The 14,578-nt window shown below is 40.0% G+C and overlaps 1 protein-coding gene across 1 annotated transcript; it reads left to right on the forward strand.

Moving 5' to 3' along the window:
* The first annotated feature begins 161 nt into the window (after nt 1–161).
* Nucleotides 162–13,907, forward strand: ap1m1 (adaptor related protein complex 1 subunit mu 1). The gene is made up of 12 exons (XM_070844678.1): nt 162–328; nt 1,193–1,349; nt 1,480–1,547; nt 1,657–1,787; nt 3,515–3,662; nt 3,785–3,911; nt 4,208–4,350; nt 6,106–6,177; nt 6,436–6,594; nt 6,811–6,936; nt 12,558–12,633; nt 13,061–13,907. Exons 1-12 carry the CDS (start codon nt 287–289, stop codon nt 13,081–13,083), a joined length of 1,272 nt encoding a protein of 423 aa, XP_070700779.1. The 5' UTR covers nt 162–286; the 3' UTR covers nt 13,084–13,907.
* The last annotated feature ends 671 nt before the right edge of the window (nt 13,908–14,578 follow it).

The raw sequence follows: 14,578 nt of genomic DNA on the forward strand, positions 1-14,578 counted from the left end.
GTACCAGCCCTCTACTACATTTATTCACAAAGAAATAATAATAATTTTATGGTAAAACACCCTCATCAGTCACATCTCTCTCTGGAGCACTACACCCTCCCGGTCCACAGGGGGCGCTGCTTCAGATGCGTGGCTGGTGCGTCAAAACGGGAAGGGTGATTTTCCTCTTTCCAGTGTTATGAATGAAAGTCTGTTCTTTGATGTTAGCCCTGAATTAGTCATTATCAAACATTATCAATAAGGTGCCGATAACGAGCTGAACTAAGCTCGTGTAAATTAGTTCAAGATGTCTGCGAGTGCGGTGTATGTCTTGGATCTAAAAGGAAAGGTAAGAAAACTGGACCTCTGCTACGTTGCTAAGCTAACGTTAGCCTAGCTAGCACATTCCACACTGACAGATTATGATGCGGCTCAATCTGCTGCATCGAAGCTAATGTATCGGCTGTTTTGAGGTTTTGGCTTGTAATATAAACCGGTATGTTGCACATTGACAAGAGGCTCGCTTTCATACGATGGGTAAAACTAAAAAATACTAGGCCACGTAATGATAAAAAACGACTGATTCGCTGACCAACAAGCAGGTGACCAGCTGTTGGCAACAGTGAATGTTAAGAGGTTACCAAACCTCCCTTCACAATTCTTCCGTTTCACAACTTATTGTTTCTATGCAAGTCACTACATGCATTATATTAAATATCTACAACCTGACCTCAATCGTCAGCATCTTCTGGTAAATTCGGCAAAAAAAAAAGAATTAATCAAAGAGCATTTAGTTCATTAAACATGGAGTTTAACGTTTCTTACCACTCACAGCTGTGTTTTAAACGAGTAAAACTGTTTAAATCTCACATAAGGCAGCTTTTTGTATGCCGAATTGAAGAATGCACCTGTAGCTATAAAAGATTTCAAGTAGTGCTGTAAAGGTGTTTGCCTTTACTTACTTTTACTTACATTCACTATAAATGTCAAATTTTGTAAAGCCAGAATGACTGAATGAACACATATGAAAAAACAATTGCTTTTGGCCATATTGATATCTTCTTGGTAACTGACGGCAAACATTTAAATCACTATTTCATTAGTATACAACCATGACAGTCTTCAGATTTTCAATATTACCAGCAGTAACTGCAGCTGTTGCAAACATACAGTAACATTGATGTAACGAGCTTCACAAATCTTTTACTTTCAGGTCCTGGTGTGCAGAAATTATCGGGGAGATGTGGACATGTCAGAGATCGAGCATTTCATGACACTTCTGATGGACAAAGAGGAGGAGGGGACGCTGTCTCCTATCCTGGCCCATGGTGGAGTCCGTTTCATGTGGATCAAACACAATAATCTCTACCGTATCCTCACTTTTCACTGCATGATCGTTGTACAAAGGCGACTTGTCAGCACTCAGTATTATGTGTTTTTTTTGGGGCTGCTTGGATTTTCAACTATTGTAGTTAAAATTCTTAACAAATGTAACATCAGTGGTTGCAACATCCAAGAAAAATGCTAGTGTCTCGCTGGTCTTCTCCTTCTTGTACAAAATTGTCCAGGTAGGGTTGCCTGCATTTACCTGGTTTTGAACAACACTAACAAAGCCATGTACTCCACATTTACAGTGATGGACAAATATGATCATAAAACAGCATTTGTGCTCTCCAGGTTTTTTCAGAATACTTCAAAGAATTGGAGGAAGAGAGCATTAGAGATAACTTCGTCATCATATACGAGCTGATGGATGAGTTGATGGACTTTGGCTATCCTCAAACCACAGACAGCAAGATTCTGCAAGAGTGAGTGCCCTCTTAGCTGCAGTTACATCCATGTGCATTCATTTGAGATGTAGTCAAGAAACACTGTCGTTATTGATCAATCTTGATAATGTTTTATTTTTTCATTGGTCTTTGATTCATAAAATTCAAAAAAAAAACATGACAAATACTTTAAGAAGTTATTTTAGCAACAGCAGTGCACTGTGTGTGTGTGTGTGTGTCACTGTGCAGCACTCTGGTTCCACTCCCTGCAGGCAGAGTGTCCCTACTCTGAAAGTACAAGTGCTCTAGCCAACCGTACACAGCTTGTTGACAAAGCGCATGCACAGAGCGAAATATTGTATTATTTTGCTTACACAGCAGATGGTTAGGGCAATCCCACTGACACCACAAAGCCCTTCTTTATGTTTTTAACCCCACACAGACCAAGAGACCCAACACATCCACACAGACACGCTGACCTGTCCAAGGAGTTCAAAGAGAGAATTATGACATGCCCTTAAATATAAGTCAGGCGATCAGATTTTGAGAAGGCATTTATGGGCTGTGATAACTGTTTAATTTGTCTTAAATGTTTTAGCTGATTTAGTAATGTGCACTCAGTAGAGACTCAGACTTCAGATTACTACATAGCATGTGAAAGCTTTAATAACACTATGACCTTGATGTAATTATTCACTAAAATTCAATAATTAAATTATTCATGTTATAAATACTAATTAATTGTCAAAAACACACTTATGTGTATGAATAAACAAATAAGAAGACACTTAATATTTTTATGAGAATGATTTAGATAACAATGACATCTTCTATAAGTTTGAGACAAAAGTGATGAAGCTAAAATCAGGATAATTAGCCTTCATCCTACAGTAATGCACTGAAGGGGACTGAACACGAATGACTCAATAGACCTTCGCATAGGTCTGCTCTCTACTGAGCACATTTTCTAGCCTTCCATTCAGTAAAATTATATTTAGAAATGACAATTAATGAGAACAGGCTCCCTCAAAATTAGTCATTCAAACATCCATGCAAAATAAAGATTACGTGTCATGTTTTGCCTTCTAAAATAATTTGATTACTTTTCCTGATATTTAGGGTTTTTTTCCCTGGTTTCCCGGTTTCAGTATTGGTTTTGAGATATTTAGTATTTAGTGAGTCATGATTTTGGTATTGCAACGACACTAATATGAAATAGGAAAATGCTGCAAATCGTAACAGTTTAAATTACATTTAACATAGTTTAGGTATTTCTACCTGACAATCAACTTAATCAGTTATTGTAGTTAATTATCTGTGTGCTAATGTTCATGATGACATTTCCTTGTGTTTTTACCAGCCAGTGTGACACATCATGTTAAACCAGTAAACTGGTGCAAAGTTTTAATGCTCTGATGTTGTGTAGCAGTTAAATAAGGTTTTGCCCATTCGTTTTTTTTCAGCTTTTTTGGTCTTGTCCTGTCATTTCTATACATCTGTAAGTGAAAAGGAACTCACTGTCCTCACCGCAAAGGACTGTGAATGACCGTTTACACTTACAGGTCTGTGGTTGACGTGCGCATGTAGCAAGCTAACTCTGGATTTCCCCCCCAGTGTTCTGAGTACAGCAATAAGTCAGACAATCCTCCCTTAGTAACCAGAAGAGTCTCTGTTCTTCTTTGATGCTTTCTGGGAACTCACCACTGCAGACAGTTGATTTCCCATTTCCTCTGGTTTAGCTCCGTGTTTACATTTTTGTCCCACAGATACATAACCCAGGAGGGGCACAAGCTAGACACTGGCGCCCCACGACCCCCCGCCACAGTCACCAATGCCGTCTCCTGGAGGTCAGAGGGTATCAAGTACAGGAAGAATGAGGTCTTCCTGGACGTCATTGAGTCAGTCAACCTTCTGGTAGGAACTCCTTGTTTTAGAAGCCCTGTGTCACAGTGTTTGTAAACTTCCTCCCTGTGTGTCTTGTGATTTGGTTTCTGTCCCGCTGTGACCCGCTGACACTTGATCCTTCTGTTTTTCAGGTTAGTGCCAATGGTAACGTCCTACGTAGTGAGATCGTCGGCTCAATTAAGATGCGCGTCTTCCTGTCTGGAATGCCTGAGCTGCGGCTGGGCCTTAACGACAAGGTTCTGTTTGAAAACACTGGACGTGAGTTATCTCCTATGACAGGCTTCGGTTACAATTTGTTTGGAATTGATTAGAGCTGGGTGAGGAGCTGCCTGATAGAAGCTTTGATGATAATTACCCTTTAAGAATATGCAGTGACAACCAAATGATTCTCCCAGACACCCATTGTATTGTATTGTATCCATCTATTAGCTCATGCTGATCATAAAAATCCTTAAAGTTGTTTGCGAATGCAGTTTTTACCTAGACGTGATTTATACTAGTTAATGCAATGCTGGTCCACTGTTCCTGTGTTCCTGTGTTCATGTTTCATGAAGGAGGGAAGAGTAAATCAGTGGAGCTGGAAGATGTGAAGTTCCACCAGTGTGTGCGTCTGTCTCGCTTTGAGAACGACCGCACCATCTCCTTCATCCCTCCTGACGGAGAGTTTGAGCTCATGTCTTACCGCCTCAACACTCACGTAAGTACTGCGGATGTGGCATTTTTCCGAATGTGCATTATCTCTGGTATTGTCCCCACAGGCCACCGTATCAACCAGCGACTCACTCGTAAGAAATACAGGCAGCCGATGTATTTGGAATCAGAATCAGAGTACAGGGAACTTTTCCTGAGTCGTGCTCGTAACATCTGAACCTTGTTCACTACTTTAAACTGAATGAAACTGGGCCTAGAATTCACTACAGAAGAAAACACTGCAATTAGAACCGATTCCCAGAGCCCTTTATAATGCCACATTCTAGTAACTCTCCCATAAATATCTTAATGGCCCTTTAGTTGAGCATCTGTATTCCTGTGGACCCCAGGAAGAGCAGCCGTTGAGTTGTTAATGGCTAATGGAGACCCAAATAAACAAAGGAAATCTGACAGGGACATAATTGGAATGAAAGATAATAAGAAGAACTTTTATATAGATTTTTTTCAAAAACATTGTTACAAGTCTACAAAGTCCAAATCTCTACAACAGTGGTGGTGAGTGCAGAGTTAGCCCGGCCCATAGAGCCACAGTGGCCACATTTATAGGAAACACTCCAGGTAGAAGTATACCAGAATTTTCCGTTAACCTCTACACCATCAATTCAACAGCTGGTACTTACACTTGGGATAACTACCAGTACTCCTCACAGTCAGTTTCCCTTAGTATTTACCAAACTGCATGTCCTAGAGAATGCCCTTTTCTGAAAGCAAAGATGTTTTATAGAACGCACAGTCAGTCCATTAGCCAAATATTTTTATGCAAAAACCAAGGAAAAATGAAAGAGATGGAGTCTCGGACCAAAGCAGCCTTTGCTCTTACGATGCTTCATCATCAACCATCCCACAAGCATTTCAAATACCAAAGACATAGTTGTGAAAGGAAGTGGAAAAATATAAGTAATAACTAAAATAGGAAGCTATAAGCATGAACTTTAGGTTAAGAAAGTTTAAACTGGCATTAAATTCTCAAGCAGCGTTTCACAATAGGGCTTCCAGTAAGCTTGTGGGAGGGGAAGTATTACAGTGGAGCAGAGGTTGTAGCTCTTAGCAGCCAGTACAAACTCATTTGACATTTTCTATCAAAGAAACAACTTGTTAAGTTACATTTAAACATTCAGTGCCTGGCTGTATGCATGAAGTAGCAACAGAAAATAAAAACTTGAAACTTCTGTCACATCTGTTGACCTCCGCCTTCCTAAAACCCACCAATAACTCGTGGGTAAGCTAAATATTTCTTCATTAAAAATATTTTTGGCAGGTGATTTCACTCAAACCTCAGCAACCACGCGAGTGAGCCTAGTTCTGGTTACAAAAAGCAGAGTAGTTTAGAAACACTTTTACATAGTTTGTCCATCAGAGGAATGTAAGGGCTAAAGAGAGTTGTTTATGTTTAAAAAAAACAAACCAAAAAAAAAACCTTGCATTAGCCTCAGCCTCATAACTCTAGTATCGTTTGAGCTGTAACTTGAGGTTTACTCCTGAACATTGAGAGCACACAACGTAACAATACTTCCACGCAGTGCAAATCTGACTATATGACTATTTGCTGCCGTTGTTGATAGTAGTGGAAACTCAGCACATTATGTCCTAATCTTAAGGCTTTTAATGTCGATGCTTGTTGTAGTAATGGCGGCTGTCCACTAGGTGGTGACTGTGTCATTTGTTATTTAGTCTGACATGCATGTGAAATGTAATCGAGCCTGTTTGAGGGTACAATATGCCTGTTGTGCTTATGTCTTAGGTGAAGCCCTTGATCTGGATTGAATCTGTTATTGAGAAGCACTCTCACAGTCGGATCGAATACATGATCAAGGTAGGTCATTCTTTCAGCCGATGCAGGACTTGTCAGGTCTTTTATGGCAGCATTGTTGTTGTAGTCAAACCAGGGTCCCATAGTTATCTGTAAAAAGATGACAGAGTACAGAGCATGAATGATTTTCACAGCCATAATTGATCTTAATGTATGTATCTTGTTATCACGTGTGGTAAACCCTCTTTATTAAGCCCTGGTTTGATACCCTGTTTAGGCAGAACAACGGGTTAAACTTGACCTGCTTGTTTCTCGTCTCAGGCGAAGAGTCAGTTCAAAAGGCGTTCCACAGCCAACAACGTGGAGATCCACATTCCTGTGCCAACGGACGCTGACTCACCCAAATTCAAGACCACAGTGGGCAGCGTGAAGTGGGTGCCTGAGAACAGCGAGATCGTCTGGTCAATCAAGTCCTTCCCTGTGAGCAGAAATCATGACTCATGAGTATCTATAGATGGTTAAAGAATTACCATCTGATCTTATGTTTGTGTTTTTAATTAATACCTTAAGATTGTGCTTGTTTTTTTGTGCTCTGTATTTGTCCTGTAGTTATTGCTCGCAAAAACTTGATGTACTTGGGTTGGAACATATTTGGTTTCCACAGTATTATAAAGTTTGCGTCGTGACTTGTCACAGGGTGGGAAGGAGTACTTGATGCGAGCCCACTTCGGTCTGCCGAGTGTAGAGGCTGAAGACAAGGAGGGGAAGCCACCAATCAGTGTCAAGTTTGAGATCCCATACTTCACCACCTCAGGCATCCAGGTACATCCTGCACTCATACACACTGTCAAACAAAATTTGCAAATAATCCCCCGTTTGTTTAACCTATTTATAGCAGCACATGGGTCAAGGTAACGTAACTTAAACTTAAAATCCCATGGAGAAATAAAATCTCAGGAAAAAATACTAAACCTGTGAACAGTTGATCAAAATGTTTATTTTCTTATGTTTCAATTACACTAAACCATCTGGAAGCACATTCAAACCAATGCTGTAGTTTACTGGCACCTGCTGTTTGATTATCATCCAGTTCTCATGCATAGTCCAAATATCTTGTGGTTCTAGGTTGTTTCCCTGTCATCCTGGATTTAGAATTTATGGCACGTAGCAGTGTCTCTCAAATGTTCTCCCTCTCCACAGCAGGAATTTAAACAATTCATACGAGTCCTGCCAGAGGTGGCAGTAAGGGAGCACTTTTAAACTGTAAGATTCCTTTTGTGGTCAAGAGAACTTCTGCTGTTGAACAAACCAGAAAGCAAAAGCTCATCAACTTGATCTCCATGTTAATCACAGTGTTAGAAAATGTCACTCTTAGTTACAGGTAAGTAAATTCATTGGATTTTTTGGTTGTGATTCCCCTGAATCTGAGGGAGAAGCTAATGTTTTTCCTTCATGTTTGAATGAAAACTCTTGCTGACCGCAGACTTGCACAGATGTGCTGCAGTTACTGTATAATCACAGTTGTCCTGTGATTATATGTGCAGCACCACAGTAACACAAAATTAAGTTTCCCAAGTCTTGATGGGAGGAAACAATGGCAGCTTGGCAAACTCCATTTGTAAATATCATAGTATTGCCAGAAAATCATTTTCCACAGGTACAGTTCGACTCGCACCTCAGTGTTACATTAACCAGATCTCCTTTCACACTGTGCTTTATCCTCTAAAGCAAGAGCTCTTAAACTGAAATATTCTGTGAGGTTTAAACTAGAAGTTAAAAACACTGATGCTTTCATTTAATAGTTTTCTTGGACAAATGATCAGTAGTACTTCCTTAAACGACAAGAAGGCAGATTCTTTAAATGAAAAGACATTAAATTGGTTTATCGTGCAGCTCAGTGCATCGATCAGGGTAATAGTAAAAACCACAACAAAAAGATCTCTATATTTTTCATTCTTTTTTAGTATTTAATGTATAAACTTCAGAACTTCAGAATTTCATGTTGAACACATTTTTAATTCTCAGTTCTGTAGATACAAACAAACTCTCCACAAGTCCCTCAGATTTTCTGTATTGTTATTGCAAATAGTCACTTCCTATGATTCCTATGAGTGTCTGTTTATGTGTGTGGTGAACTGTCATCAGACTGCAATTACAAAACGTGCTTAAGAAGCAGCTATGTCAATCTTTGTCATAGACTTGTAAATAACCGCTAATTCCTTAAACCAGATATTCATGATAATAATGAAATCATGTTCTCTAAGTGCGTGTTTTGTTAAAAATACAGGACTTACAGGCACTAGATCTCCAGAGCTATCAAGCTTTGGTACTGAGCATTGATTCTTATAATGCTATAAAAGGTAAAGTTGTATATAAAGGTCCTATTTATTACTTTAACATGTGACAACCAGCATATTTTTTTCAACAATAAGCTCAACGATCAACTTTGTTCTTCTCTAATGGAGGCCTGAATCTCTCCCTCTAACAACCTTTATTTACTTAACTTTTAATAATTCTGCCTTCTGTGTAACTGTCGTTAAAAGAGCTACAAGTTCATATTTTCCAGCTTCTCCACATTTCCTATGATAGTCAATAAAATGTTATTAAGTTGTACGGATATTATGCAGCCCACTCGGAAACAAGAAGCTCAAACCCAAGTTAATTGAAATTTATAATACTTTTAATTGGGGCGGATATGGCAGTATAAGAATGCTTGCCATTTTCCAAGGTAATTTGGCAGCTGAAAGAAATAATCTCCTTTTCCTTCCTTCCTTTCAGATCCATAAATGAACAGATGCCCGAATAAAAACAAGTGCATTAAGTCATAGTGTTGTAGCAAAGGCAGGTGTGGAGTCGCTTTCATATCCATGAGATGAATCCTTGTCTTATATTCTTTTTTTTTTTTAAATTAGATTTAAAATGGTTTTCACTTGTAATGTTCCTATAAATTAGTGTCAGAAGTATTTTTAACTCTTTTACGATTTCACCCTTAAAAAAGCAATGAAAAATCATTCTCTGCAGTTCCTGTTTTACACACCTCTTTTTCTGCACCGCAGCAATGTATAAAACCTGAGAAATGAAATCTTTTTTTAGCACAGAAACATGAAGCATTTTTAAAAGAGGAATAGATGAAAAATGAAAAATGAGAGGGTGTATATATAATAAATTTAACAAAAAGTCGTTTCATACACAGTATGACTACAGTATAACTAGTAGATGTATCCTCTTTTTGGGGTTTTTCTCCGAACCACTGCCACATTACCAGTATTGGCATCATCACTATCGATTTACCTTATTAGTCTTTGAAAAAATCTACAACATGGCAAAGGGAAAGCATTACATTTATCATACTGGCAACAGTTTATGATCAGAAAACTTTGTATTCCAAAGAAATATTTCGTTTTTGCAAAAGAGTTTTAGTGATACCACTGTTACCATTAATAGACATCTTAACTGACAAGTTTTTCAAAAAATTTGCACAAAGTCATCAGACCTGCTGAAGTATTAATTTGTATAATTTAGTTCAGTAGATCGTCTGAAGCTGAGCTAAATGTAAAAATACATATTTAATGAAACCTATGAAACTATGAATTATGAAACTGAATTTTCTTCTGTTAAAGATATAACTTCCTGGAAGGAAGACACCTGAAATTGTCTTGGTTCTGAAAACCGCAGTGCACCCAGGGGACTTTTTTTGTTTTTTGGTATTACACCTTAAAAAAGAGCTCTACTAGTTGAAACGACTGCTTGAGGGTTAAGCTCTTGTCTTAATTTTTAGTTTTCACTCTTAATATTTAAAGGAAAGTTTTAAAGGAGGTTTAAATATCAGGTTTAGTGTTTTAGTTGTAGCTGTTCACTTCTCCCAAAGTTGTTTCAGGCCTCCACAGTACTGCACTGCCTGTCAAGCCAAAAGTTTAAAAACTCTTTGCTCAGTGTTTGCAATTGCGCTGTGGTGCACCCACCATCTCAGAGGGAACCTATTAAGAGCCATATTCCCATCGAAACTCTTGTGTCAGGCCAGTAACCTTTCCCTTATTACAGGGCAACAGCAGACTGGGTCTCAGACTCTAATGTAGCCAGTAACACCAATCTCTACGTGTGAGAAGAGGCTGTGAAGTTTAATTAGACGCATGTAAATATCAAAGCATGAGAAAGTTCCTCTTAAGTCTACCACTAAGTGTAGGGGACAGCATATGCGAAGTGTGTATGATGCACGTAACTGCACCTTATAAATTTAACTAGAAATGGACTAACCCCACACTTTGGCCGAGTGGCAATAAGAGCAGAACTGTAGTTACAGTCTCAAACCTCCCGTCTTTAGGTGATGTTGAGGGAACCCAAACAAGTTGGCAGATGCTTTTTGGGCCGTAGCTTCTACCAAAAGCCTGATAAATCCAGACCACACATGTAGTCTGTACTTACCAAACGAGATACAACAAACATCCTTCTTTCCCCTTCTCATCTTACAAGCCATAATGATATTTTGCGGAGGATGGCTTTTAGTGCCATTTTGCTGACTATGTACCCACGGTCAGGCCGACTGCATGTTTGGCTCCTGGGTTCAGGGAGAAGTGCTGTGCCGGCAAACTCGGTGATCCCGCGTCTGTGTGTTTGTCGTCATGTGTCTGGTGTCCACGGCGCTCTCTGTCTCTCTCTCTCTCTCTGACCTCACTGTGTAGTGGAAGCTAATAACAAGGCGGCCCAGGCCGAGGCCTCACCAGAGGCCCGCAGCCACTCGACCCACAAATTCCTGCCCTGTCTGTCCGGCTTTCGGCTGGGAACCGGCAAGATGGAGACATGGCGCAAAGACGTCTGCCAGACAAGGGTCGCATCGTTCTTAAAATGGCCACACTCTCATCCTGATTGTGCGAACACAGATCTGTTTTTTTTTTTTGGGGGGGGGGTTATTAAACAGAAAGGCTTGTGTGAGCACACTGAAGCGAGAAAGGTAGATATTTAGAATAGTTGCGCACAATGACATAAACTGCTACCACAAGATCAAAAGGTATACTACAGAGAAGTAAGCTCTCGATGTCATTGTGGTGGAATGTTGATAGAAATGATCACTCGGATAAATTAAGTAATATTTTATCTCTTATAAACAAGCCATTATAAATCTGAACTAACTTGGACAGATTCTTACAGTGACATAAGTTTTAACAGTGTTTTTCTTCCCCCCACCTGACTGGGAAAAATGATGTGCAATCATGTCCAGTGATTGTCAGGATGGCAAGGTATTTTTAAAGCGTCTTCTCGAAATTCAGCTCTGTGGTAACACTGGTCTGGTGAAATATCGGTTAAATGGCTTGTGAAAGTTGTATCTTGATTATGCTGATGTGCATTTTCTTCCTCCCTGGCCATGAAAAACAGTACGTTACAGTTATGTAAATGCACTTCATGTGTCCCTTGAAAGCTGTTTTGTATCTGCTTCCCCCTTCTCGGTGTGACTCACGCTACTGCTTCCTCATCAACAACACTCCTCTACTACTGCGACTTGCAGCTTGCTACAACCTTGAAGTAACACCTCATTGGAAGTCTATCTTTTGAATCTAATATTTACTGTCCGTACGCTTGAAGAGTGGCTCAGAAACTTCCTCCTTTGCAGAAGATGTGAACAGAAAAGACTGCAGCAAAGACAAACAAAAAGTGGAAATATTTCACCAAAATATTAATAAAAATTTTTGCAGCCACTCCTGCAGCATAGTGCTCTTCACCACAGTTGCCCTGTATCACAAACAGTCGTAACCTTGCCATCAAATAACTAATATACTACTTATAGCGGAACTACGTAGCTACAAGGAGGTGATATTGGACACAGAATTAGTGTAGTTAGCTACGGTGCTATGTCCCAAATCCACACTACACTAAATTATTTTATTCACTATAGGCAAAATTTTACAGTAAACCTTTTTGCAGTCAACGCAACCATTTAATACACAACAGGAACAGTGTGTACAGTGTGTATATGTTAACACTGCAGCCTTTTTTTCTCACCACCATTTAGTTATTTAAATTGTTTGCAGCTGTGAGTGCCATCTCCATGGTATTGTGTTTTACTTTGTGGTAGAATACGTGTTCGTGAACTCAACAGTGTCTTTGATTTTAGTGCCCATACTTGACAAATGTTGGTAGACTTAATTTTGTCACTTTGGTGACAAGGTTATAGTAAGTGCACTGTCACCTATGAGTGCTCTAAATTGTATGTTTTAGCACAGTGATAGCATGAATGCATTCTGCCACTCCCCCAGTGCATGCTGGGATGGACTCCAGCCGTCTGCTCCATGACAGGATGCACAGAATAGTTTTAGACTGCACAGAAACTTGCAGCATTATCTGCAGTGATGAACAAACCTGAAAACTGTTACTGTCAAAATGCTGTCAATTCTCTCTTTTGTCATTTGTCATCTTCAAGCTAATCAGTCAGCTTTGTTTTCCCCTGACAGGTGCGTTACCTGAAGATCATTGAGAAGAGCGGATACCAGGCCCTGCCGTGGGTGCGCTACATCACCCAAAATGGAGGTAGGTGACACTTGTGCAGTAATACTTGTGCAGAGTGCCCATATGTGCAGTTATTAGGCAACAGTTGGGCAATGCAGTGCAATGTGCTGGGAACCAGCCTTGAACTGATGCACTCCTATGAAAAGGGGATACACTGTAGAACATGAGGCAATGTGGCAACGTCCTGCGAAATGTGAGAAAGTGAACTTTTTTTTTTTGTTAAGTTTCCCTGATCTTCATACTGAGATTACCAAGGTTGCACATGTTGGTCTTTTGCTAATGTTGCCACTAATTGCCAAACATCCTCATCTCATTTCCTTTGTGATCCATTCATTCTGGGTGGAAAGCATCAGCTGCCTCCACTTGATTTCTCTCCGATTCCCTCTTTTCTTTGTCCATTTGATTAAATCTTGTCCATTTGATTAAGTCTTGTCCATTTCCTCCTCAGATTACCAGCTCCGGACCCAGTAGGCAGCACCTCAGCCAGCAGTAGGCAGGTGGGAGTCTGAGGGGGCGGTGTTGAGCCGCTAATGTGTTATCAATGGCAGGTGTCAGTCATCAGACCAGAGGACTGTCAGTATCTACTTTTAGTTTTGTTTTTGTATTTGTTGAAGTTATATTAATTTCTGATCAATGCAAATATTAGATCGAGCCTTCGGTTAGCCAAGGTAAAAAAAAAAAAAGTAATGTTTTACTACTGTGTGTAGAAAAGCAGGAGTTTTGTTTACATCCAACCCATAGAGTACAGAGACGTACACAATCTATTACTATGGGACAAGTGGTCTAAAAGAGGATGTTACAATTATCATTTAAAGTTACTGTAATCACCTCCACACATTAATAACACACTCTCCAGTCAGCGTGAGTATGGTATATTTTATATGAAGCTGCTTTGTTCTGCCACAATTCCTATTTGTTGATTATCTGTATATATTTGTTATATGTTAATGAACTTCAATTCAGTGTTATTTGTTTGACTGTGAATGAAAAAGCAGTTAATGTTCTTTTTTTTTCCTCTTTCTTTTTGTATTATCACCTCAACGTGATGCCATTGACACATGCCAGAGCGATGCCTCCTCGCATGGCTGTTGTGCTTTCTATTCATTAGTTTGGCTCCTTTTGACATTCAGCTTTGCAGACAACATGAAATGCGGTCAGTTTAAGTTGCACAGTAAACAGAGTACCAGTTGAAAATCCCTCTTTTCCACCCCGACACCTGTTTCCCTCTCCCCCCTCCCCCCCGTCTGTAACCACACTGTTTTAAATCATTAAATGTCTATTTAGAGAAAACTGTTCCATCGTCTCCTTGCGTCATTTCGTGTGTGATGTCACTGCAGTCATCACAGAGAGCTGTCACAGTGTCGTCTGCAGGCACCTGTCCCACACACCAATGAGGAATGCTGAATGATGGGGAAAACTCTGCAGAAAGACACAGAGGAGGGGGTTTCCTGTATCAGGCTTGTGGTTGTAGCAAACCCTGGATGGTTCTTTCCACCCCGCGCTGGAGGTCTTTTCAAACAGTGCGACTCTTAATACTCAGGGCCCGTGATATCATCCGCAGTTGAGCGCCAGCACTCCGTAAACATGCAGGAGAACTGGGAAGGATGTGACTCAAGTTGTGGTCAACGGTCACAGACGTGCTAGAGAGAAACGTGGGATGGACCAGCACAGACTAGCTATTGTTCATGCCAAGCCAGGCTGCAGTGGTCCTGCATGAGGTCATTCCTAAAGTTTGTCTTGTAAGGAGACTGTGATACTCTTGACTCATGTGAGTCAGTCAAAGCAGGTGCTGCTGTCCACGTCACCGTGACCTGAAATACCAGATTTGTTCTCATTAATCATCACATGATGGACTTGATTCTATCTCCTGTGCTGCAGTGAGATACATTTCTTTCTTTTTTTGTTTGTGTTTCAGTCTTGTGAGCACCTGCTTTTGTTGAAACACCGACACAACAGGTGTGCCTGT

This window comes from Pempheris klunzingeri, chromosome 15, assembly GCF_042242105.1.
Source record: "Pempheris klunzingeri isolate RE-2024b chromosome 15, fPemKlu1.hap1, whole genome shotgun sequence".
Lineage (NCBI taxonomy): Eukaryota > Metazoa > Chordata > Actinopteri > Acropomatiformes > Pempheridae > Pempheris > Pempheris klunzingeri.